The sequence below is a fragment of the Bidens hawaiensis genome, unplaced genomic scaffold, assembly GCF_021521415.1.
Source record: "Bidens hawaiensis isolate Kalapana, Puna unplaced genomic scaffold, B.hawaiensis_p1.1 tig00002306_1, whole genome shotgun sequence".
NCBI classification, from domain to species: domain Eukaryota; kingdom Viridiplantae; phylum Streptophyta; class Magnoliopsida; order Asterales; family Asteraceae; genus Bidens; species Bidens hawaiensis.
Genome location: NW_027491123.1, coordinates 1329878 through 1357476, shown reverse-complemented (window position 1 = coordinate 1357476; position 27599 = coordinate 1329878). Strand labels below are relative to the sequence as shown.

The following is a 27599-nucleotide window of genomic DNA, read 5'->3' as shown; positions in this document are numbered from 1 at the left end:
CCTACCCGCACAATCATCATAGAGGAAACTGAACGTTAACCTATTGACAACCGCGCGTCGAACGGTTAACTTATCCAAAACACCGATATGCCGGTATTCACCGCATAAATAAGTGTGAAAAGAAGTCGTTGTGTGTGGAAGGCGGCAAAACCCGCATAAACACAAAAAACGGCAAGAATTTCTAAGGAAAAGATGAGGAAAACCTTCACGCAGGTCAGTCATAGGTAAAGTTTGGTCATCCTACTAAATGCAAGTGACGGTCTTACCCGCACAATCATGATAGAGGAAACTGAACATTAACCTATTGACAACCGCGCGTCGAAAGGTTAACTTATTCAGAACACTTAGAAAATCTCTTAAGGAACAGATGAGGAAAACCTTCACGCAGGTCAGTCATAGGTAAAGTTTGGTCATCCTACTAAATGCAAGTGACGGTCTTACCCGCACAATCATGATAGAGGAAACTGAACATTAACCTATTGACAACCGCGCGTCGAAATGTTAACTTATTCAGAACACTTAGAAAATCTCTTAAGGAACAAATGAGGAAAACCTACACGCAGGTCAGATATAGGTAAAGTTTAGCCATCCTACTAAGTGAAAGTGACGGTCTTACCCGCACAATCACGAAAGAGGAAGCAAAACTTTAACCTATTATTTGCCACGTTGAAAGGTTAACTTATCCAAAGTACTTAAGAAATTGCTAAGTTAAACTAAAGTATGCACAAGCGAATCATATATTGTTTATGTGGCAAAACAAGTGCCAAATTAAACTATAATATGCATGAGCAAGTCGTATAACGTTTATAAAGCAAGAGTGACGGTCCTACCCGCACAAAAGATTTATATTCCATAAAAATTCAACTGTTACAAGAATGGCCGGGTATCTACCCGCCTACAAGAATATAAATCTATACAAAGACGTAAATCTATCCTAACAGTGGGAAAGGATTTAAAAGATCAAGCTTCAGGGCCACTCCCTCCAAACCCACTTGTACCCGCACCATCAGTTGGCTGTGGCGGTTCAAGGAAGGTCTTGAGAATGGTTAGCCCATCATCAGCAGCAGCAACTTCGTTCACCTTCTCCACCACCGGGTGCGGGAAGGCGGCATACTGGTTCACTGCTTGGTCATATACAGCTTCAGTATCCACATCATATAAAGGGAAGTTGGAAGGCGGGATGCCCTTCTCAACGAACCCTAGACCAAGCAGGAAGCCAGCCTTTTCCCCATCCTCATGAGAAGCGTTGAGGGCTGCGCTCATGGCATCGTCATATGATGTGTCCGTGAAGACCCGATGCACAACCTACAAAACAAAAATACAAGTATCAAAACCTTTTCTAAGTACAAAGAAAAGCGTAAAGATATTATGAAGCTATGCGTACCTGCGACAACGCTTCTCGTAGAAGCCATTCCTTGGTAACCAGAGCCTCCTGGAGGGCAGCTTGAGCTTCATTACGGGCGCGTTCGGCTTCGTTCTTTGTAAGGTTGGCAAGCAACACATCTTTGGCTGCAGCCTCTTCGACGCCCTTTAGCTTACGCTCAGTGTGGTCAAGCACCCCCCTCTGGTCCAAGATCTCTTGGAACTTCTTGGCATCTTCCATGGCCAATGCATCATGAGCCTGCTGGAGCCTCTCTAATTTGGCTTTGAGCTCCTCATTCTCAGTGCGTAGAGGCTCAGCAACAGCTTCAGCCTTGGTGGCCCTCTCAGTTGCGTTCCGTGCAGTTTCCTTAGCCAACCGAAGGTGTTCATTAACAGCTTGGGTAGCCTTGGAACGGGCCTCGAGACGGGCCTGAACTTCAACCTCAAGGGCCTTGAAGGCCTTCTCCTTCTCCGCATCGACGGCGGAGAGTCTCTTGTTCTCCTCCCGGATAGCCCGCGCCTGAGCTACTTCTTGGATACGAGCTGCCTTTAACTTGTCGTTTTCACGACAAAGCAGCTCGACGCGCGGCTGCATCCGGGCAAGGAGAATTCGAAGCTCGTTTGTCAGCCTACCCTCCTGGTAGCTCGACATAGCTTCCCCCAGCGCCCCACTTGGAGCGGCGTGGCACGTCCACTCGACGCAGTCCACAGCCGTCCGAAGGGTTGTTCCTCGGCGGATGTTCCAATGTGGAACATACACTTCATTAGAATCCGACACTGTAAAAACAAAAAGCAGTTAGGAAAAGATGATATATATAAAAAAAAGAGAATAGGCCAAAATAACCCTACGCACCTGTAGGGGTCGACAACAGGCCGGTAGCCGCCGAACCCATCACCCGAACCTAACGGATATCCATCCAAGAGGTCAGGCAGATGGGAAGGAGGCAGAGATTGGCTAGAAGCCCCAAACATACCTGCTGAACCGGCCGGGGGCAAGGTAGTCGCCGGTGCCGGAGGCACGGTTGAAGCCGCCGCGGTAGAGACCATCGGTGGTGAACTCACTGGAGGTGAACTCACAACCGTGGCCGCCGCTGCGGAAGAAACCGCAGAAAAACTCACCGCCTGCTCAGTGAAGGACACCGTGAATATGGCACTGACAGCCGGCGGAGATGACGTTACAGTTGGAACAGTTGCCTCAACAGGATGAGCAACTGAACCAATACTGCAAACAGGCGCAGCCGCCTGGGTCGTCGCCTCGGGTAGGTTGACCAAACCTACCGTCATGGGTCCAGAGGTGCTCTCCCCGCTCCACCCTGGAATGCAGTTGCATCCACGCCTGCATGAAAACATATTTAAATATAATGGCGGAAAGATATGAAGTTAAAGTTAAAGTTTACACTTACGAGTTCTCTTCAGCTTGAAGGTTCTGATAGGCGGGGACGAACCCGATGGAGCCGGCCTCTTCACGCCGCTCACCGTCGTCATCCTAGGCGGCCCGGAGGTGACAGCTGTCGCAACCTCCGGAACAGTGGTCTCATCACCACCAGGGTTCCCCGCCACCTCTTCACTCTCGGTCTCTAACTCTGACCGATTCCCCTGATCGGCAGTAGCGGCAACCTTCGCCTTACCTTTCCCGCCAGCATCCTTCTTCTTCCGCGTGAAGAAAGGACCATATGCGGATTCCTCATCAGAAGATGACAAAATTAGAGGAATTCCAGCAGAGGTTTGAGGATTGACAGGGCGAGGGTTAAATAACTCCTTACCTGGCCGCGTGGCGCTCAGAATCGGGTGGCCCAGCGGGTAGACCTCCACAAACCGATCCGCCGTTTGCTCCAAGATGGGCAACTCGTTCTCATCAAGAGCACGGGTACCCATCCGAGCGGGACCACCAGCTTCCCGCGGATGCAGGAGCGATTGTAAGCCGTTTCCCTCTGAAACAAAAAGAGAAACAATTAGAAGAAAAACCCTAAATCAGCAAAGAAGACAGAGCATACCGTAAGGGATAGAGTTCAAACTGTATTCAAGGACGATGGGAATCTGTGGCGCCTCCGCCCCAGCATCCTTCCACACCCGGCTCATCCCGAGCATCACCATCCCGGACTCCGCAAAGCGGTAAACCGGAGACTGGACCCGGGAAATCTTGGAGAACCATTCCGCCTCCTCATAGTTGAAGGCGTGAAGGTTCGGGAGAGCTCTCCCGTTCTTGAACGTCATCACTATGGGGACGACGCGAGCGGATATATAAAAGAACTCCCGCTTCCAAGACCGAAGACTGCGCTCGGTAGCGCATATCTTCAAACCCTTGATCCGAGTGACCAAGGTATACCACCCCTGGATGCACCTCCAGGAAGAGAAGGTCATCAGGCGGTCGACATGGGGCTCCACGCCCAGAATGAGGCACACCCATTCAAAATGGCGAATCTTGGCGATTGCCATTGGGTGTACCTCCGTCAGATGTACACCGTGTCTCTCCAAAACACGGTACACAAACTTCGTCAATGGGAACCTGAGATTCCCATAAACGAAGAATGCGGCATACACCCCTATCTTGCCCTTGGGGGCATCGTACACCGTCTGATGAGGCTTAGGAAACTCAGGCTCGAAAGGCTCGAGCATGAACTTCCTAACAATGTACTGGTACAGGTCGACGGTAAGAGCACACTGGCACTCACCAGTAGTACTCTTATCGTCCTTATCAGAAGTAGACGACGGATTCTCGGCATACACGTCAGACTCCTCGGCGGTAGCCTCAAGATCATGAACGGAAGACATGTTTTGAATGTAAAGAAGAACGATTTCAGGAGAATGCTCGACAGAAAAGTTAGAGTATTCGCCGGAAATCGTTTAGAAGAAGAAGAGAGGTGAAACTGTGAGTTGAGATGCAACCTCTCCTCCCTTTATATACTCATCGCAATGAATGCGATGAATTTAATGCGGAAGAGAGAGGAAAACGCAGGTGCAATGAAACTATGACACGTGGAATATGCAAGCTGGCAACAACTGTTGACAAGACGCGTGCCGTAAACTTCGCGGCCACGCGCCCAAAAACTCGCGCCCACGCGCCTGAAAAAGCGTCTGGAATGACCATATACTGTCACGTCGCCATAACTTCCTGCACGTCCTGACACTGTCAGAAGAAACCGTCGGACGACGTTTCAACAGTTTGGCCTGTTCTTATCCTTTCACCAACTCTTCAAATTTCAAAAAGATTCAAAAAAGATTCAAAAGTAAGCGGGACTATACCCCTTACCTTGGCAACCAAGTAACTATAAGACAGGTGTGAGTACAGTGTTAAGGCAAAACCCTTCACATACTTAGCACCTGCAGGGAATTGAAGCCAAGAATACCTCGGCAACCAAGTAACTATAAGACGAGTGCGGGTACAGTGTCAAGGCAAAACCCTTCACATACTTAGCACCCGCAGGGAATTGAAGCCAGGAATACCTTGGAAGTAAATTAACTATAAGACGAGTGCGGGTACAGTGTCAAGGCGAAACCCTTCACATACCTAGCACTCCGCAGGGAATTGAAACCAAGAAGGATCTTCTGGGCCATGCTTGCGGAAACGGGAATAACATCCCCGCATAGCGGGAACGTCGAGAACTAGATTGTTGGAAGCTCCAAGATGGAATTGGTTGTTTTAACATAATTGATCACTATGTTCATAACTACCAAAACCTCATGGAGAATCTACACAAGTGGAACTCAACGCTCCTGACTTGCGAGGAGGTTACAGACCTACCCGCATCATACCCAAAGATCAAGCAGAAAAGTCGGGAATTTCTGCATGTGACATTAGGACTTCCGCGGGAAGAATCCCCATGGAAAACCTTAAAACTAAACCCTTTTCAAAACCCTTTGCTTAAGTCCAAAAGTTCACCTCACTTATTAACAATTCATGAGAAGAACATTGGACTGGGGAGACTTGAAGAGGTAGGTCCCAGCAGAGCCCAGTTGGACCCGCAAGACTCACCTCAAAGAGGGACGTCTGTGCAGTTGAAACCGCAAGACTCACCTTCAACAGGGACGTCTGCGCAAAGGCTAAACTCGCAAGACTCACCTTGAATAGAGACGTCTGCGCAGAAACCAACTGGATCCGCAGGACCCACCATGCTCAGAGACGTGACGTCCTTACGCGCAGTACGCAAGCTGTTCCCGCAGGAAAAGCCTCCCAATGGTTGACGTACTCCGCCTGTTCCCGCAGTAACGGATACTAGCCATCAGGGAAGGCTACCCGCGCAGCAAGGCTACACGCACAAGGCACTTAACTCTTAAATAATTCAGTAATGTCACCTGAAGAAGGAGTGAGCAAGCCGGGAACACTCCCGCCCAAAGCCGGGAATACTCCCGCCCAAATGAGCCAGTCCGTACGCTACTGGAGGACCTTTTGTACTGTACCTGACGAGGTATGGACAAAAGGTCTGACCAAAGCAGCAACAGCTCACTGTGACAAAGGAATAGTACACAGCCGGCCTGGTCACTATCAGCCGCTGCCTACTCACCAACCCCTGTCACTATTAGCCGCTGCCTACTCACCAACCTGTCGTAGCACGTGCATAGCCTGCAGTTGGTGGAAAAGAATAGTACACAGCCGGCCTGGTCACTATCAGCCGCTGCCTACCCACCAACTACCAGCATGGCATGTGCGTAGCCCACAGTTGGCAGAACATGAATACTATTCAGCCGGCTGTACCTTCTTGGAAACCTACCTTCGGCTATAAATACTCCAACACCTTGGAATGGTATGGACACATTACATTATCTTACATCATTTCATCTCATACCATCATATCTGCTCTAGTCATTTCTCTTAATATACACTTATATTCAAGAGCAATCTAGTCTGATTCTCACGCCGGAGGGTGGTCACAAGGAGGTACCCCCCCTTCTCAGTGACGAGCTCACGGTGTCTGTTTTGCAGGTCATCTGAAGAACCATCTTTGCCGGATCTAACCCCTCGTGGGAAACATCTATTTAACCCCCAGATTATCCGTAATCTGCCCGAGGTCAATTAGTGTTTCTTCAGGTATATATAATATATATCTCTTTGGTTTTTCATATCCACATTAATAGTCTTATGCTTAAGTAGATTAATTTGGTGCATAGTTATAACCCATATATTTCTTTTTGTGCGCAGGTTCGTCTACCGAAAGTAACAAGATGGGAGCAGGCGGTAATATGAATGTTATCAACGGTGAGAAAAACGTCATTGAGCGTGTTCCTACCAAAAAACCTCCATTCGAGATTAGCGATCTCAAGAAAGCGATACCGTTGCACTGTTATAAACGCGATCTCCAACGTTCTCTCTACTATCTTTTCGCTGACATAGCCATCGTGTTCACAATTAACTTATATTCCTCTTCTACCTACACCCCTTAACTACATAGCATGGCCGATTTACTGGTTCGTCCAAGGTAGTAGTTTTATGGGTATATGGAGTATCGGTCATGATTTGGGACACCATGCGTTTAGCGAATACGAGTGGCTTGACGACCTAATTGGTTTCGTCGTCCACTATTCATTCCTCACTCCGTACTTTTCGTTTAAATACAGTCACCGTAGTCACCATGCTCACACCAATTCAATGGAGTACGATGAGGTTTGGATCCCCAAGCGAAAGGCCGATAAGTTGTATTCTGAAGTTCTAAACAACCCAATAGGCAACTTGTTCATGACTGTTGCTAGGTTATGTTTCAGCTTTCCCATGTACTTCACTTTCAATATCCACGGCAGGCCTTACGATGGGTTCGTGAGTCATTTCTGGCCACAAAGTCCTATGTTCAATGACAGTGAGAGGAAGCTAGTTTGGCTCTCTGATGCTGGAATGCTTGCGGCGGCCTATGGACTTTACAAGATTGCGCAAGCCACAAGCGCGTCATGGTTATTTTGCATCTACTTTGGTCCTTTGTTGGTTATGAACGCGCATTTCATCTTTTTCACTTTTCTAAACCATAGCCATCCTTCCCTGGCCCACTTCGACTCACGAGAGTGGGACTGGCTAAGAGGTGCCATGTCCACAGTCGACAGGGATTACGGGATCTTTAACAGTATCTTCCGTGACGTGACTTGTTCTCATGTGGTGCATCATATGATCTCAACTATTCCACATTACCATATTGTTGAGGCCACCAAAGCGGTCAAACCCATCATGGGTGACTACTACAAGTATGATGATACGCCAATCCTAGAGGCATTCTGGAGAGAAACAAAGAACTGTATTTATGTTGAACCTGATGAAGGTGTTGAGGATAGCGGTATCTATTGGTTCCGCAAGTAGACTTAATAAATAACTTGTAATTTACGTGTTTATGTGCCTCCTTGAAGAAAATAAGTGTGCCTTGGTTTATTTGAACCCGGGTTTCGTCATGTAAGTTCTTTATTGATATCAAGCAAGATGTGTCCTTTTGGAATTATATGAATGTTTCTTCTTGTTTTCCTCTTCTGCTTTGTTTGACTTTAATGTTTTACTTGCTTTTCTTTTACTTCTAAACAATTATGCTACCCCTACACTACTATTACATCAACATGTACAAATGACAGGACCTTTCATTTAAAAAACAAATGTTTCGACTAAGTGAGCAAGGCAGCTATCCTCATGTTTAGGGATGAGCTCGGTACTGAACCGGTACCAATCTTTAAATCCCGATTCCGAATTTCCCAAACCGGTTCCCAACCCGATCCAAACCGCCAGTTTCAGGACCGGTTCCCCTTAAGATCTACCAAACCGGTTTTAAAACCAAACCGGTTTGAGAAAAACCGGTTTAAAACATGCTAAAACCGGTTAAAACCTGTTTAAAACCGGTTTATAAACCAAACCGAACTGACGTGACCAAGTCGGCCTATCTTGTGTCTAAACCGGTTTATAAACCGAACCGGTTTGAGTCAAACCGGTTTTGACCAGCCATTGACCAAACCGGTTCGGTTTGAGTTTAAAACCGGTTTTGTACACCTCTATATGTAACCATGGATTCATATTTGATTTTTGTACGATACAGGGTTAACAAAAAAAAACCTATAGTCGTATAGAATTACTTTTCACGGTTTTGAGATCATTTAAAGTTAACCCAAGTTACAATAATTTTGATTAGAAAAAAACCAAAATTTCAGTTTTTTTTAAAGCACTAGGATTCCCATGCGCTACGCAGTGAGGAGAGTTAACAAAAAAACATATAGAATTACTTTTCACGGTTTTGAGATCATTTGAATTCGGAGTTAACCCGAGTTACAATAATTTTGATTAACAAAAACAAATTTTTGTTTTATTTAAACCAGTGGGATTCCCATGCGCTACGCAGTAGGGCTGACATATCGTGTATACTCGTACACGATAAGACACGAACACGAAATGTGTAAACCTGTACACGATACGAAAACTTATCGTGTACCTGTATCCCAAACACGAACACGAACCTGCTACTACCTGGTATATATACACGATAAAACACGATAAGAGCTGTTTAGAAACACATATTTGACAACCTGTTTAGTGAAACAAAATTCGTCGAAAGTAGAGAGATTACTAACTTACTAAGTAGGGTTAACAATGAAGCAACAAGTTGTGACGACTGAAGGAAGCACCGGCGGCTGTGGGGCCGGAGTTCAGAGGCGACGCTGATGGCCGAAGTCCAGAGGAGGAGTTGATGGCTGGAGAGGGAATGCCATGAGTGGTGATTGAGAGTGGGAATGCTTTAGGAATTTTGGGTTTATGATAACTTATAATTATATGTATATTTAATCACAAAATCAAACCAGGTACTTAACAGGTAAACAGGTATTTTACCTGTTTAGACACAAAAATTAACATGTAAATTCGTGACTACCTGTTTAGTACACGAAACCTGTTAAGACCTTACCTGTTACCTGTTAAAGTCGTGTGGGTACATGCCATGTATTCGTGTCACGTGTATAAATTGTCAGCCCTACTATGCAGCGAGGATTTGGTCGGAAGGGTTTATGTTTGTTAAAATATCGGCACTCCATATAGCAAACAAAAGAGCAAGCCAAATAAATACATCACGGTATTCCTAAAATGATGTGAACACGTGTTCTACGGCGAACAAATATCATAAAAAAATGAATGCTGGTACTGGTTCCGATAATACTTATATCGGTACTGGTATAGCTTTAAAATCAATTATCTAAGTTTGTGCTATGATAACTTATACATTACTCTTTACAACTCGACTTTGAATAAAATTTATATCGAGGTATGGATAAAAAATAAGCATGCTACAAAGGCATATTTAGCATTGACGTCTTTTAGACTTTACATAATTATTAAGTGAAATCATAAGAGAATTCCCATAAAAAGTTATGTTGTAATTTTAGAAAGTTATATTTTAAAAATCAAGTAAAATCGTGATCTATCCAAATTAACTGCTTCTATTCTTCTTGCGAAGTCAGTCAGTCGCTAACAATGTTTTTAAAACTGGTATTTTATTCGTACCGGAGTTGTTTAAAAAATGGTTAACCTGTTAAACCGGTATGTACCGGGAGGTTCAGCCGGGTTGTATAGTTTACCCTATAATTTCATATAAATGCAGCTTTAACAAAAAGAAAAAAAAATACATGATATCACTGTGTGTCGTCAATTAACTACTATATTAAGATAATAAAGCCATATAAAATCAAATGAGAATCTCAATAAATGCAAGATTATTATAATAACCAGTTGTAAACAATTAGAGCATGTTTGGGATTGAGTTTAAAAATGCTTATTGGCTTATCGGTGTTTTCAAAAAGTCAATAAGTTAAATGTGTTTGACAATCAGAAAAATCTTTTTTATTTTAGCTTTTGAAAGGGTTAAAAATCAATTTTTCAAAAGCCCCAAATCCTTGTTTTTGAAAATGGCTTTTTGATAAAGCCAATAAACATTTTTCAATCTCAATCCCAAACATACTCTTAATAAACATCATGCATGCAAAATTATTAAACAGGATGTTGTTTGTACTTAGATACTAAATCAGTCAATTACATGATATGGCGTAGAAAATTATAAACCAACCTTGAGATTGAAGCTTCAATAGCATATTAGCAGTTCTTATATAATCGATTATGCACTTCTGGTTTAATCGATTGTTGTATAATCGATTAGGAGTTCTCTTACTTTTCGATTATGAAGGGTGCAGGGTGAGTGAAACGTCATCGGCTAAATGCTACGCTAGATTAATGATTTAGTGTGAGTTGGTAAAAAAAAAGGGCTTGAAACATAAAAAATTGGGTGGGCTTTTAAATTGGCTTACCACTTGGTTTTCTATGAAAACCGGTCGGTTTGATGTTCCTTAAAACTACACAAATATGCCGGGTACAAAATGTCAGGATGCTCAATCGGTTTAAACCGGTTTTTAAAACACAGGTTACTAGACTGAACCTTTATCTTTGAGATCCAGACTGGGCCGCTCCAGCATCTCTAGACTCCTTTGCTACTTCTGAGCCCAATAGCAGCTTGTAAAGGTCCAGTCCACAGCCTGTATCCACGTCCTAACATTGAGCCACGCTTTAAAAATATGAAAAGAAACACATTAACACGAAATTTACAACCATAAAATTATCTAATTATATTATAAATTAGTATAATTGAAAATTTTGGTGCCACAAAGGTTTTATAGGGCTAGGGCTTTGACTATTTATGTATTTACTTTCAAGATTTGCTCAAATTGTTGAGTTGGTTTGGTGGTTGATGGAATGCTTCATATTTCTTGATATACATATTGGCCCAAGTTCACGTCTTCACATTTGCATCTTTTTTTTTTCTTTTTTTTGCTATTTTTTTGTTATAGGTTTTATTTGTTTATTTCTTTTAAATATGACAAAATTATTTTTTTGGTTTAGTTCTTGTACATATAATGAACCTAATTTATACCGATATAATACGCATCGAGTCGTCGTAACGCCAATGATTTTGTTTTAATAATGTTAACTTGACGGAACGTAACAACGTTAGCCGACATCGACCAAATGCAACGATTGTGTTTTACCGACCGTATAAGCGTTGTTTTGAATATGTAAATTTTTTGTATCATACGCTATACGAGTATCACTACTATTCTTGGTGTTTACTAATTTGTTTTTTGGGTTTAATGCATGTACGGGTACGAACCTAGCTAATACCAACATAATCTGTGTCTATCGCGCGACGTAACGGGTTGCTCCATAGTTAATATATATAGAGAGAGACAAGAAGTAATGAGAGACCCTTAAGTTTCATAGGGTTTGCAAGTTGCATCCTTACTTAATTTAGCTAGTCAAAATATGAAAGTACATCTTTTTTTATCACGACTATTTGCTCAAAGGTCATCCTTCTATAGTTCTATCTACTCAAAGGGCATACTTTTGATGTGTTAAATGGGATGTCCATACTATCTGCGTGAACAGGTTAAGGCACAACATGTATGTGGGCCTAATATTGATAAGTGCGTCCGTTAGACAGAGACCAGCCCGTTAGGGTTAAAGCCCAAATTCCTTCTTATAAATTGGAAGTTCTCTTCACAAATGATTATGTTATTTCTCCTCTCTAACTTTTTACTTGCTCTCTCATGCCTTACATTTTTGTACGAACGGAGACGTCTTTTGGAGACGTTAGCAGTGTCGATTTTTGGGCTCTAACACTGGCGCTTTCCAAGGCCATCCCCATAATTGTTTAAAAAATGCCAAAAGTAAGAAAAGTTTATGCCTTAATTAAAAGTGTTTCATTATTAGGTTTAAACAATTAAACATTTAAATCGGTTTATTAGGTTATAGTTTGGGTGGTGCAAAAAAACAAATTTATGAAAAAGTGGCTTAATTGGGTAATCAGATTTAAACATTTAGAAGGCATACTTTTTTTCAAATATATACACAATTATTTTAAAAACAATCGAGCCTACTTGGGTGATCGGGCTGGAAGCCGTCGCCAAGTATAGCTTTTCTATGCCTTTGTGGTAGCCAAATATAGGTAAGGCAAAGTTGCATATTCAATCCTTACCATTGTTGGCTTTTTTTTGCTACTAATGTGGTAGTCTCCATAACCATGATTCCAAAAGATTTTACATCATCCTAACTTGAGCTAATGAGGTTCTCTTCATTGATAGCATAAACCGCGTAACCAAGGGTGTGGCTTCTTTTGCACGATTTCTGCAAGTTCCTATCGTACTAGGTGCTTTGCTTGGTGACAGGTTCTGTAACATTTCGGATCTTTCGTATTCGTATTTGTTTACCCGTTTCAGGAATGCAATTCGGATCTTGGTTATTAATAAAATCATGCATTTATAAGTATTTGAATGTGTATTTTCATTTCATACCCTCTATGTTACTTAAACTTGTCATTTATTGCTTAAAATCTCTAAAAAAAAGGCCAAAAAGGACATTTTGGGAACTCCAGGGACCAAAGTTGTACAAAAAAAAATGGCTGGACCACCCTCCACGCTGTGTCATGCGGGAAGGATGGCCCAACTTGGCCGCATAGCGCGACTAGGTCTGCAAGTCAGATCAAATTTGTTGTTTGGTCAAATTTCGTGTTTTAATACTAAATCGCTTATTTTTCGACCCAATCTCGTGTTTTTAGCTCCAAGAAAATCATGGTACATATCCATATACGTTATCCCCTTCCTCAATAACGAATGTTGGCTTTTATTTCCTTTGATTTGGTCATTAAACGAGATATTCTTGCTTAAACGAGTCTTTTGACCAAAATTAGTATTATTCTACCATTCCTATATAAACGAAGCCATAATAACCTGCACCTCTCTTCTTCAAACCATAATTGTTACTGTAGTTCAGTTACCTCCCTCAAAACTCTTGAAACCCCTCTTTTCTTTATTATTTTATTCAAGTTTGATCGAGTTCAAGGTTGACTTTGGTGTTCATGACATCTTTGACCATAAATTTCTCATCATTCTCTTCATCTTCGGGGTAAGTTGTCTCCTTCAATATTGTAGGTTTTTATTTGTAGAACAAAAGCCCTCAATCAATTTTGCAGATTGAGGGAATCCCGGTGGTCAATTTGATCATAGACCGTTTAAGGGCATAATAGTCAAATCCTTTGACTATTTGATTTCTATAACTTCTGGTCAGAACTAGCTTTCAGGCCAGATGACTTTTATGTTTGTTTTGAAATTTTGGATTTACTAATCAGAACCCGACTCCCGAATCAGAGTTTGGATTCTGAACAGTACCAACTCACTTAAGTCTTTAAAATCTCATAACTTAAGTTTTACAAATCTGTTTAACCTAATTCCAATTGCGTTATTCTCTGTTTTAATTCTAGTATAATACAAACAGGAATTTTGGTGCCGTAAAGTCCCGATTGGGCAACTTTGCGGCACCGTATTGGTCCTTTTTGGTTAGTTTTAGTTTCGGTCCGTAACAACGTAACGAAAACCGACCGAATGTAAAATTTTTTTTGTTTTAGTTTCGATACAGTAACAAACATGATGGAAACTAACCGAATTCGAGTAGACTCAACGCGTTTTGTTTTAGTTATAGTACCTAACAAACGTAACGAAAATCGACAGAATGCTGATTTTGTTTTTGTTTTTTTTTTGTTTTAGTTCCGGTAGAGTCACGAATGTGACACAAACCAACTTAATTTGCGTAGACTCATTGCCTCACCGGGATCAACAACGATTGGGTTTTACCAACACCCGACTTTTACTGGCTGACGCCACTCCATTGGTCCACCTCAAATTTTATTATTTTTTTAATTTTTATTTTACTTCTGGTACAATAACACACGTAACTGGAACCAACCGAATTCACGTTGACTTACCGCCTCAACACTCGTGACCGACAACACTTGGGTTTTACTATTGCCCCGATGCAACGTGCCGGGTGAAACACTAGTTGAATAATAAAGATGAATTCTAACGATATATTTAATTTGTCTCCTATAAATTGAGGCACTAATTAGTTGGGGGCCTAAAGCTATTGCTTAGTTGACTCCCATTTGGCCGACAATGAATATATAGAAAGTTAAACCCCCAAACCCAAATCACATTGCCAAGAGGCTAACCCGCTTAGTAAAAAGAAGATCATAGGCTGACTCATCTTTTTAGCTTTTAAGTAGACGAAAACTAAAAAAGTGACTCTTATATAATTTTTTTCCCCTTCAAAGTGACTCAAGGACCAAGGTAAACACATTAGGTTATCGTCTTATAGATATGCAAGTCCATTACTTTATTACTAGATTGTTTAATAATGTGCTAGTTCACATTTTTGGACCATTATTGGTTTTTTAACTATTTTTTCAGCTCAAATAACATGTTAATGTTAAAACTATATATATATATATTAAAAAAAATTATGCCTTAACTGAGATGCTGTTCTAAACTTCGATTGAGATCTTGTTCTAGACTTTGATATAACCTGGATAAGGTCTGAGAGGGGCCTTTACAACTATTGCTAAAGCATATTAGACAACAAAGGACTGGTAGTTAGCCGCCAACATGGACGAAAATAAATAAATAAATAAATAAATAGTTTCAAATGAGGAAGCCAGTTGTGTCTTTTTCTTGGTTTCATAACATTCTTTCCTTTTTCATATTTAAAATCATTTTTGTAGAAACCATGTTACAAGGGCATACAAGACTATAACTGACAAAGGCTACTATAAGCGTCATATCAACATCATGTCACTGTTACATAAGTGATGAATTTTAACTGGTAACTTTTTCACAAACATGTTATAGGTTAATAACTAGGTTTAAGTAGTGTTTAACTAGACATTTATAAAGAAAATGTGATTGGTTTTTAATGAAGGTGGAGTTGACGATGTGGTTGTTGTGGTTTGGCTATGGTTTAGCAGATGATGTGGAGGTTGGCGCCCCCGTGTCGGCCCACACAACACACAATCTAAGTAATCTTGGTCTTAATGTTTTACTTGTTTTTCTTTAACTAAAATTACATAATTACTATATATATATATATAACCCATGAGTTGGAGCCGTGGTTGATTTGATCGGTCCACATGATACATTCCTACGGTGACATTTCAAATTATTTTTTTGTATTAAATTCTTTTAAGCCAACGATTTAGTGTCGGCATTATCAATAACAGCTGAGTTCTATGTTTGTTTTTTCTGTTCGTTGCGTTTTTTATTTATTTAAATACGTTAATTTGTTGTATTTTCGTGTGGAAGATTTTTCATTCTTTCTTTTTTTGTTGCTTTACTTTCAGTTCCGTAATCCGAACCAACCGTATTTGTATCAGTTCACCACCGCAACACGTGTTTTTATTTTCTTTTTTGTATGATTTAGTATAGACACCATATATTCCATCCAATTTCATGTCAATTCTTAACATTGCCGTCAAAAAAAGAAAACCCAGCCTGGCATAATGCGCTGGATAAGACACCTACTTATAACTAAAATTACATCTAAAAATTCTTGTTAAATATATTAACGAATTTAACTCGTGCTCATATCAAGTTACTTTTACAATTAATATTGAAAGTATTGAGTGTTTAATGACTTTATCATTAACATATTTCCATATGTATCAGAGGATGGAATATAGACAAATTGTTTACAGATGGAGAATATAATAAGATAATTAATGTGTGTTTTATTGTTTTAGTCAAGCCTAAATATCTCGATGGATTGATTGCCGACAAATTTTGTATAGAATAAGTTACCATATATTCATATGCATACAAAACCTTGGCTGTTGACAAAGTTCTTTAGTTTGACTATGAACAACGTAAACCAGCACATGCAATAAGACCAATAGTTATCAGAATCTTGGCTCCCAAACCTCTAGTATAAATAGCAAGCAGCTTGGCCTATTTTTACAACAAACCAGCAGCAAACTCAAAGCTTCTGGTGAGGTATATATAATATCTCATTGGTTTTTCATATCCACATTAAAAGTCTTATGCTTAAGTAGATTAATTTAATGCATAGTTATAACCCGTATATTTCTTTTTGCAGGTTCGTCTACTGAAAGTAACAAGATGGGAGCAGGCGGTAATATGAATGTTAGCAACGGTGAGAAAAACGTCCTTGAGCGTGTTCCTACCAAAAAACCTCCATTCGAGATTAGTGATCTCAAGAAAGCGATACCGTTGCACTGTTATAAACGCGATCTCCAACGTTCTCTCTACTATCTTTTCGCTGACATAGCCATCGTCTTCACAATTTACAAGATTGCATCAACTTATATTCCTCTTCTACCTACACCCCTTAACTACATAGCATGGCCGATTTACTGGTTCGTCCAAGGTAGTAGTTTTATGGGTATATGGAGTATCGGTCATGATTTGGGACACCATGCGTTTAGCGAATACGAGTGGCTTGACGACCTAATTGGTTTCGTCGTCCACTCGTCATTCCTCACTCCGTACTTTTCGTTTAAATACAGTCACCGTAGTCACCATGCTCACACCAATTCAATGGAGTACGATGAGGTTTGGATCCCCAAACGAAAGGCCGATAAGTTGTATTCCGAAGTTCTAAACAACCCAATAGGCAACTTGTTCATGACTGTTGTTAGGTTATGTTTCAGCTTTCCCATGTACTTCACTTTCAATATCCACGGCAGGCCTTACGATGGGTTCGTGAGTCATTTCTGGCCACAAAGTCCTATGTTCAATGACAGTGAGAGGAAGCTAGTTTGGCTCTCTGATGCTGGAATGCTTGCGGCGGTCTATGGACTTTACAAGATTGCGCAAGCCACAAGCGCGTCATGGTTATTTTGCATCTACTTTGGTCCTTTGTTGGTTATGAACGCGCATTTCATCTTTTTCACTTTTCTACACCATAGCCATCCTTCCCTGGCCCACTTCGACTCACGAGAGTGGGACTGGCTAAGAGGTGCCATGTCCACAGTCGACAGGGATTACGGGATCTTTAACAGTATCTTCCATGACGTGACTTGTTCTCATGTGGTGCATCATATGATCTCAACTATTCCACATTACCATACTGTTGAGGCCACCAAAGCGGTCAAACCCATCATGGGTGACTACTACAAGTGTGATGATACGCCAATCCTAGAGGCATTCTGGAGAGAAACAAAGAACTGTATTTATGTTGAACCTGATGAAGGTGCCGAGCATAGCGGTATCTATTGGTTCCGCAAGTAGACTTGATATAAGAACTTGTAATTTACGTATTTATGTGCCTCCTTGAATAAAAATATTGAAAAAGGAGAGTTTATTGTATGAAACCATGATTACATAAATGCTGGTTGGTTCCATTAATATTTAAATCGATATTGGTATAGCTTTAAAATCATTTATCTAAGTTTGTGCTACGATAATTTATACATTACTCTTTACAACTCGACTTGGATTAAAATTTATATCGAGATATGGATAAAAATAAGCATGTTACAAAGGCGTATATACATTAACGTCTTTTAGATTTTACATAATTGTTAAGTAAAATCATAATAGAAATCCCATAAAATGTTATGTTGTAATTTTAGAAAGTTATATTTTAAAATCAACTAAAATCGTGATCTATCCAAATTAACTGCTTCTATTCTTCTTGTGAAGTCGGTCACTAGCAATGTTAGAAAAATCGGTATTTATTTGTACCGAATTTGTTTAAAACTGGTATAACCGGTTCAACCGGGTTGTATAGTTTACCCTATAATTTCATATAAATGCAACTTTAACAAAAAAAAAAGAACAAAAAATACATGATATCACCATGTGTAATCAATTAGCTACCATATTAAGATAACGAAGCTATGTAAAATCAAATGAGAATCTCAATAGATGCAAGATTACTATAATAACACCAGTTTTAAATAATTAATAAACATCGTACATTCAAAATTATTAAACAAGAAGTTGTTTGTATTTAGATACTAAATCAGTCAATTACACAATACGGTGTAGAAGATTATAAACCAACCTTGAGATTGAATCTTTAATAGCATATTAGTAGTTCTTATATAATCGATTATGCACTTCTGGTTTAATCGGTTCTTGTATAATCGATCCGGAGTTCTCTCACTTTCTGATTGTGATGGGTGAGTGAAACATCGTTGGCTACATGTTACACTAGGTTAATGTTTAGTGGTAATTGGTAAAAAAAAAAGGTCTGAAACATAAAAAATCCAGTGGGCTTTTAAACTGGTTTACCGGTTAGTTTTCTATGAAACCGCCGGTTCGATGTTCCTTAAAACCACTCAAATATAACGGGTATAAAATATCAGGCTGCTCAGCCGGTTTAAACCAGTTTTAGAACACTGGCCACTAGACGGGACATTTATCTTCGAGATCCAGGGCCACTCCAGCATCTCTAGACTCCTCTGCTACTTCTGAACCCAATAGCAACTTTAAATCTTGTAAAGATCCGGTCCACAGCCCATATCCACATCCTAACATTGAGATTTGAGCCACGCTTTAAAAACACAAAAAGAAACACATTAACAAGAAATTTACAACCACAAAATTATCTAATTGAATAATAAAGATGAATTTTAACGATATATTTAATTTGTGTGCTATAAATTGAGGCACTAATTAATTTTGGCCTCAAGCGATTGCTTAGTTGACTCCCATTAGGCCGACAATGAATATATAGAAAGTTAAACCCCAAAACCCAAATCACATTGCCAAGAGGCTAACCCGCTTAATAAAAGGAAAATCACAGGCTGACTCGTCTTTTGAGATTTTAAGTAGACGAGTACTTAAAAATGAACCTTATATAATTTTTTCCCCTTCAACGTGGCTCAAGGTAACACCTTATTAGGTTATAGTCTTATAGATACAGTGGCGGATCCAAGAATTTTTTTCAGGTGGTACACTACTTTTAGATGCTTCAATTTCATAGAGTCGGGTATAAATAATCCGAGTCAGTTTCAGGTTCGAGTCGATTCGATGGTTCGGGCAAAGTTCATTACATAATAAAGATATGATAAAATAATAAAATAGACACAGTCAATAGAAATTAAAAAACACATAATATAAATACAATAGTATTTACGAATTAAAAAAATATTTATAGTTGTTTCCTACGAGTCTTCATCTTTTGAAATCATTGCATTACTTATTCAATCGAAACTTGTTGGAGGAATTCCCTTTCAATGTAACAAATGCAAGAATCGTTCATGTATTCATCACCCATTCGATTACGCAAATCCGTTTTCACATTCTTCATTGAAGAAAAACATCTTTCAACACTTGCCGTTGCAACCGGAAAAAAAATGATAGCTTTATTAAACGATCGACCAACGGATAATCAATGTGTAATCTTGTTTTCACCATCATTTTGGCAAGATCACCTAACCCACTCAAGTTGGCAAACCGCTTATCTTCTTTCACTTTAGTAATGTAGTGGCCAAGTTCATATACAGACATCTCCTTTTCATCAAAATCAAAATCACATGGATACATCTCGGCCAACTTTAACAAATTTACTTTACAAAAGGCACTAAAATTACAAGATGGGCCCAAAGAACTCATATTGGTAAGCAATTTATTGGTTACCTCATTAAAGAGGTTTCCAAGCTCTTGAACTTGCATATCAAGAACCGTGTTGAAATTATTAACCATGCAATGGTGACGATTGGTGATACCGGTCTTCTTTCTTCGGTATTTCGGGTCAACATACTCAGCTTCCATATCAACCACTTCAATATCATATTTGTCACAAAAGGATGTGACATCTTCCAAAAGAGAGTCAAAACCTTCAAGTTGATAAGCTTTTAGGCCTCCATAGTTAACTTAACTAGCTTAACTGCATTCAACATATCTTGATCTTTTCTTTGAAGTGCTTGACACAATGTGTTAGTAATACCCAAGATGTATTTCATCAAATGTAAATAAAATATAAAACTAAAAGATTTCATGTATCACTTTTGTGATCTGAAAATTCTCCTGAATTTTCTATATATTCAAACACGTCAATAACACTAGGATATAAATTAAGCAAACAAAGAATTGTTTTTTCATGAGAACTCCAACGTGTATCCTCAGCTCTTTCAAGTGACAATTCTTGTGTCACACCCAGATCCAGGGCCTAGAAGTGTGACCAACAGTTGGTACATGTTTTGTAAATATATCAGAGTAGCGGGTTCTTTTTAGCAGAAGTCTTTAAATATTAAAATATTAATTTACATTATCAAAATTACTCGGGAATTAAACACCCGAGTTTCAGTTTTACAAAACAGTGATATTAATAATACAAGGATTTATAATATTCAAAACGAGCCATCACGAGCGGTCTTCTATGACTCCAATCCTTGTAACCATCTATAGTCATCTAATTACCTGCAAGGGTGGGAAAAACACGTCAGCTATGTGCTGGTGAAACGTTTACTCGATAAAACAGTTTATAACAGTTGTTAAATACAAACATAGTTTTCTGTTCACAATCTCAACAGGAATGCCCGTCCATTCCCGGGATTTGTACCACTGCCCTACACACACAATTCAAAGGTTCCTCGAGTACATAGCCCCTGTTCGGAGACAACCTTCCCCTAGGCTATGTAACCCTTATGGAGAACTGGTTATGACTGACTTGGTTTTGTATGCCAGTTATCAGTTATGTTTGGATCCAGACACATGTGTATTCGGTCTGAGTTGCTTTTTATTATCTATTTTGTATTATAACGATTTTAGAGATTACATCTCATGCAAACATTTATCAGACCCTTTGTAATAAACAACCTGTCTATTACAAGAGTAAAATCAGTTCAGACAGTAAAAGGTTAGCGTGTTCACCTTGTAATATCAATCGGAATATCAAAATCCTTAACTTCAGTATTCTATCAATCTATATTCATAATAGGTATACGTAAGTACCTAGTTGATATTATTCAGCAGACTCGAGGTCTGATCAGCAGACTCCTAGGTTTGACCTAACCTTAGTATAGTTTATAGTCGTTTTATGAAAATACTTTGGATTTACATATGACGTTTGGAATAGCACGCTTTGGCCTAATAAAGGATATCACGTTGGCAAACTTCTCCAGGTAAGCAAACGGGTCCCGTGATTGATTGGGATGTATACGATTGCTTTCCTTAGGCAAGAAGAGTCTACTAATGATACCCCCCATTCCAGTTACTACGTGCCCGTCAAAATAATAGTTTTGGTAACATTACTTCACGTGGAAGCAACGTTTTTGCATTATAAAACATTACTTGGAAAATATTAACAGTTTAACGACTATACCCTTAACTAAGTTATATCTATGTATTTAAAGTAACTAGTAAAGTAACTTAACCTTATTCCTACCTTAATCGGCTAGGCGGAACTTAGGAAAACAGCAGCACTTCGGCTTGTGCTTCGTTTACAAGATCAACAGCTCGTTAACAGCATAACGACTCCTCGTTTCTTAGCAAAAACAGCCCTTGGCACCTCGGAACATCTTTGGCACGAATCCCTAGGTTAAGTGTGTGAAAATGAGTGTGGAAATGGGATGAATGGGCAGCCAAATTTATAGACGATTTTGTGCATTTTCGCGATACGCGAAGATGCAGCCTATGGCGGTTCGCGATACGCGAAGATGTATGACGGCGCCGCAAAATCAACCCCGTGCTGACACGTGTCACCACGTCACTGGATAACGTTGAAGTGTGTGCCAGCAACTTCGCGATACGCGAAGATGCTCTGCTTTGCATCTTCGCGATACGCGAAGATGCAGAATTTTCATTTTCAGTCCCTCTAGTTCCAGGTTTGACATTTTTAGCCCTTCAACTTCTAAACTTTACATTTTTGTCCCAAAATTAGATGGGGTATTTTCACGGTGTTACATCCTCCCCACCTTTAGAAAAATCTCGTCCTCGAGATTCATGCAAAGAGATGTGGATACTTTTGCTTCATCTCGGATTTAAGTTCCCAAGTGAATTCTGGACCTCTCCACGAATTCCATCTAACCTTTACCAATTTCAATCTTTTATGTTTCAGGAACTTAGTTCGACTATCTTCAATCCGTATTGGCTCCTTTACAAACTTGAGTTTATCATTCACTTGTACGTCTTTTAGAGGCATAGCAAGTGTCTCATCAGCTAAACATTTCCGTAGATTTGATACGTGAAACACGTCATGGATTCCTTGCATCTCTTTGGGTAACTCAAGGCGATAAGCTACAGGACCTATTCTTTTAATAATCTTGAACGGTCCAACAAAACGTGGGCTAAACTTACCTTCTTCCCTAAACGAGCTACACATTTCCAAGGTGATACTTTAAGCAACACTTTGTCTCCTTCTTTGAATTTCAACGGTTTCCGTCTTACATCAGCATAACTCTTCTGTCTGTCATGTGCTGCTTTCAATCTTTCTCGAATTTGAATCACTTGGTCAGTTGTTCTTTGAACAATCTCAGGACCTGATAACTGATCATCACCAATTTCAGACCAACATACAGGTGTTCTGCATTTTCGTCAGTATAGTGCTTCATATGGAGCCATTTGTATGCTTGTGTGATAACTGTTATTATACGGAAATTCCATCAAAGGCAGGTGAGTATCCCAACTACCGCCTAAGTCTATAACACAAGCACGAAGCATATCTTCTAATGTCTGAATCGTTATTTCACTTTGTCCATCGGTCTGTGGATGATAAGCAGTACTCAAATTTAAGCGCGTTCTCGTTGCCTTTTGAAAACTTCTCCAAAAGTTGGAGGTAAAACGACTGTCTCTATCGGATATAATTGATAACGGAACACCGTGTAATGATACAATGTTCTCCACATAGAGTTGCGCCAACTTGTCCATACTAAATGTTTCTTGGATAGGAATGAAATGAGCAGATTTAGTCAATCTATCAACAATGACCCAGATAGCAACATTTTGTCGTGGCATCTTTGGTAATTTCATAATAAAATCCGTGGTAATCATGTCCCATTTCTAGATTGGGATTTCGGGTTGTGTTAATAAACCCAATAGTTTTTGATGCTCGGCTTTGACCTTTGAACATGTTAAACATTTTGCCACATACAGAGCAATCTCTTTCTTCATTCCGATCCACCAATAATCATTTTTAAGATTATGATACATCTTGTCATTTCCCGGATGCATCATATACTTGGATTTGTGAGATTCCTCCAATATTTTCTCTCGTAAACTTCCAACCATCGGCACCCAGATTCTTTTCCCTAATCTGAGTATTTCATCGTCGCCTTTTACCAGCTATTCTATCGTACCATTCTCTTTCTCGGCCTTTATATTCTCTTGTTCTAGTGCCAACTTTTGAGCTTCCTTAATTTTGGTTAATAGATCAATTTTGAGTTCTAACCTCAAAGTTCGTACTCTTTTTGGCTTTTTGTGCTCTTTTCTACTTAAAGTGTCGGCTACCACATTAGCTTTACCCTCATGATAAAAAATTTCACAATCATAGTCATTAAGTGTTTCCATCCATCGTCTCTGTCTCATGTTCAACTCTTTCTGATCAAATATATGCTTCAAACGTTTGTGATCGGTATAAACGGTAAATTTTACACCATATAAATAATGTCGCCATATTTTCAATGCGAAAATTATAGCTCCAAGTTCAAGATCATGTGTGGTGTAATTCTTCTCATGGACTTTTAACTGTCTTGAAGCATTTTCTTCCCTTGCATTAATACGCATCCCATTCCTGTATGCGACGCATCACAATATACAATAAAGTTATCTTGCCCTTCAGGTAAGGCTAAGACAGGTGCATTTGTTAATTTCTGTTTAAGGGTTTCGAATGCCTCTTCTTGCTTCGGTCCCCATTCAAATTTAACAGATTTTTGAGTGAGTGCTGTTAAAGGAACCGCTATTCGCGAGAAATTTTGTATGAATCTTCTATAATAACCGACTAACCCCAGAAAACTTCTTACTTGCGTCGGGGTCTTGGGTTTCTCCCATTTCAAAATAGCTTCTATTTTCGCCGGATCCACCTGAATACCTTTTTCATTTACAATATGTCCGATGAATTGCACTTCGGACAGCCAGAACTCACATTTTGAAAATTTCACGTAAAGCTTTTCTTTCCTCAATGTTTCCAATACAGTCTTCAAATGATCTTGGTGTTCTTCTTTTGTCTTGGAATATATTAGAATGTCATCAATGAAAACGATAACAAATTTGTCCAAAAAAGGCTTACAGATTCGGTTCATCATATCCATAAACGCTGCCGGAGCATTAGTGAGTCCGAAAGGCATAACAGTGAACTCATAATGTCCGTATCGGGTTCTAAATGTTGTCTTGGATATATCTTCTTCTTGACTTTTAATTGATGGTATCCGGATCTTAAATCAATTTTGGAAAAACAACTAGCCCCTTGCAACTGGTCAAAAAGATCATCTATTTTTGGAAGTGGGTATCGATTCTTGATCGTTACTTTATTCAATTCTCGGTAGTCGATACACATTCTCATTGATCCGTCTTTCTTCTTGACAAACAGAATCGGAGCTCCCCATGGTGAAGAACATGGTCGTATAAACCCTTTCTCCAGTAGCTCATCCAATTGCTTCTTCAATTCTTTCATTTCAGTTGGTGCTAATCTATAAGGAGATTTAGCAACTGGAGCCGTTCCCGGAACTAAATCTATTTTGAACTCAACTTCTCGGTCCGGTGGAATTCCAGGCAACTCATCAGGAAATACATCCTTGAACTCGGAGACAATTGGGACCTCTTCTATTTTCTTAGATTCAGGTTCCTTGGTTACATAACCCATAAATGCTAAGCAACCTTTACCCAAACGTGACTTGCTTTTATTTTTGAAATAATTCCAATTCTGCCAGAATCCTTATCGCCAGCTATTCGAATAATTTTCCTATTTGTAGTTAAGATTTCAATAGCCTTTTCATTACATAAGATTCGGGCTTGGTTGGCGGCAAACCAATCCATTCCTAAGTTAACATCAAAGCCGGCTAACTCCATAGGTAACAATTGAACTGGCATGTCATGTCCAGCTAAGGAAATATAACTACTTAATACTTCAGATATTTTGATTAAGGATCCATTAGCCGTTTCTACTTCATATTGATTATTTAACTTAGCTAGAGGTTCATTTAATAGATCGCAGAATTTATAATCTATAAAAGTTTGGCTGGCTCCTGAATCAAACAATACTCTAGCATAAACATTATTGATAAGGAACGTACCAGTAATCACGTCTGGTAATTCTCCCGCCTTTTGAGTGTTAAGCATGAAAGCACGGGCATTCCCCTTTATCCCCTCATTCCTAGAACCACTACCACTGGCGCCTGCAGCTACCTGTTTCCTCTTCGTGCATTCCACACTGAAGTGACCCTTTTCACCACACTCAAAACAAACAATCAACTTTTTCCTACAATCTTCCTCCTTGTGTCTTGGTCTCTTACAGAAATTGCAAGTTGAGAACTGATCAAACTTGCGTATATCAGTCTTAAGTACAGGCTTCAAACATCTGCCCTCGTGCTTCTTACCACAATTTTTACACATCGGCCGATTAAACGCATTCGACCTTTCTTTCCTTTTCTCAAACCTTCTCTTCTCATCATTCTCTCTCTTTTTCTCTACCACACTCTTCTTTTCTTCATCCTTGTTTCTGAGCATGCTTTCCATTAAATACCCTGCTAATTCAATAGCAGACTCGATGGTAGTAGGCATGTGTGATCTTACATGATCACGAATCTCTTTTGGTAACCCGTAAATATACCGCGTCACTTTGTTATGTTCGGGCGTGACTAAATGCGGTACAAGCCGACAATACTCAAGGAATTTAGTATTGTATTCCTTGATATTCGTACCCATGACCTTGTGATTCCAAAGCTTAGTTTGAATCTGATCAACTTCATGAATGGGACAGAACCTTTGCTTGATTAACTCTTTAAAAGTATTCTATTCCAGGTTATACATGTTACTCCTTCTCTTGATCTCAATTAACGTATTCCACCACTCCAGCGCCTCTCCTTTGAACATCTGAGAAGAGTACTGGATACTTTCCTCCTCAGTGCACTTACTTATAATCACTATGGATTCCATTTCCTCAATCCATCTGAGAGTAGTTATTGCTCCTCTATCCCCATAGAATTCTTTTGGTTTATACACTTGAAAATCTTTGAAGGTAAATCCCGTGCTAACTTTTGCTATTTTTATCTTGCTCGGGACATGTTCAATAGTGGAACTTTCACAGCCTTCCCGTTTCCTTTCCTTATCATCTTTTGTCTTTTCAGTCTCTTTTCTTTTTGAATGTATCGATACACTATGGCTTGGCTGAGTGTGTTTTACTGTCTTTGATTTGGTCAGACTTTTTGAATTTATTGTATGGTCTCGCATCATTTTTATTAGAGGAGTTACAGCTTCCTTGATTAACAGGGAAACCGTTTCTTTTATCATATCACGTATGCCTCCAATATATTCTTCCGGAATTGAATTATTATTATTTTCAGGGGTCTTCGCTTTGTTAGCTTGACTCCCTCGACTTACTCGGGTTTCTTGTTGTTCAGACATTCTGTGAATCACATAAATACATGGATTTAAACACAAAACACAGGCTTTTATTCATAACAGCACAGAAGGATAGAAAAATACAACACGTTTAAATAACAACATTTATATAATCCTAATCCTTGACCCATTTCTTAACTAGTCTCTTCATTTTGTCACATTTCTTGATGATCTGTTGCTTATCTTTTTCTTTTTAACACTCTCGTTTCTTAATTCATCCATCACCGAGTTAGGTGTGTTAGGATATCCTACGGGTGCGGATGCAAAAGGGAAAAGATAAGCGGTTTTCCTATGATACAGGTGAGGATTTGCTACATACGCCTGCATTTCCTCATCGGGAAGGTTGTTTGTATAAAACTCCTCGATGACACGAGCCTCATCCCGTATCTTGTTTGCTTGTTCAGCCTCAGTTGGTATAGGACCTTGGTATGGTGGAAAACAAGGAACATCAGAATAGTGGATTGGTCCTTGGGTTGGTCTTGCTAAGATTTGGGCACCTGGTGGCGGTGATCCAAAATGCCACAGACTCTGGTTAGAATGACAATTCATCCAGCTAGAAGATTCAATACTTGTTTCCTGTTTAACTCTACTCTGAACTTCCATATCATATGGATAGTAGTTCGGGGTACCAGTTAGTGGAACACTTTCTGAAGTGTCACTTGATATTTCAGTTGGCATTTCGGGGCTTCCCGGAGTATATACTGGTTGGCTTCCGTAAGCCAGGTAGGGATTGATTTGATCAATACGATATCGGTTCATCTGATTCATCGTATTTGGATTCATCGGGTTATTAAAGTTATTCAGATCAGCCGGGTTTGTGTATACCGGTTCAGTCGGGTTCACATCTACAGTTGGCCATCTAGGACCAAAATTTGTGCTAGATCTATCAGATGGCTCGGCAT

The 27599-nt window shown here is 39.7% G+C and overlaps 1 protein-coding gene and 2 pseudogenes across 1 annotated transcript; 2 read left to right on the top strand and 1 right to left on the bottom strand.

The window, feature by feature from the left end:
* Positions 1–6514: 6514 nt before the first annotated feature.
* On the top strand, positions 6515–7684 carry LOC143615778 (omega-6 fatty acid desaturase, endoplasmic reticulum-like; annotated as a pseudogene).
* Positions 7685–16274: 8590 nt separating this feature from the next.
* On the top strand, positions 16275–17436 carry LOC143616411 (delta(12) fatty acid desaturase DES8.11-like). Its single transcript, XM_077089250.1, has one exon. It carries the CDS (start codon positions 16291–16293, stop codon positions 17419–17421), a length of 1131 nt encoding a protein of 376 aa, XP_076945365.1. The 5' UTR covers positions 16275–16290; the 3' UTR covers positions 17422–17436.
* Positions 17437–23822: 6386 nt separating this feature from the next.
* Positions 23823–24940, bottom strand: LOC143615003 (putative mitochondrial protein AtMg00860 pseudogene; annotated as a pseudogene).
* Between the last annotated feature and the right edge of the window lie 2659 nt (positions 24941–27599).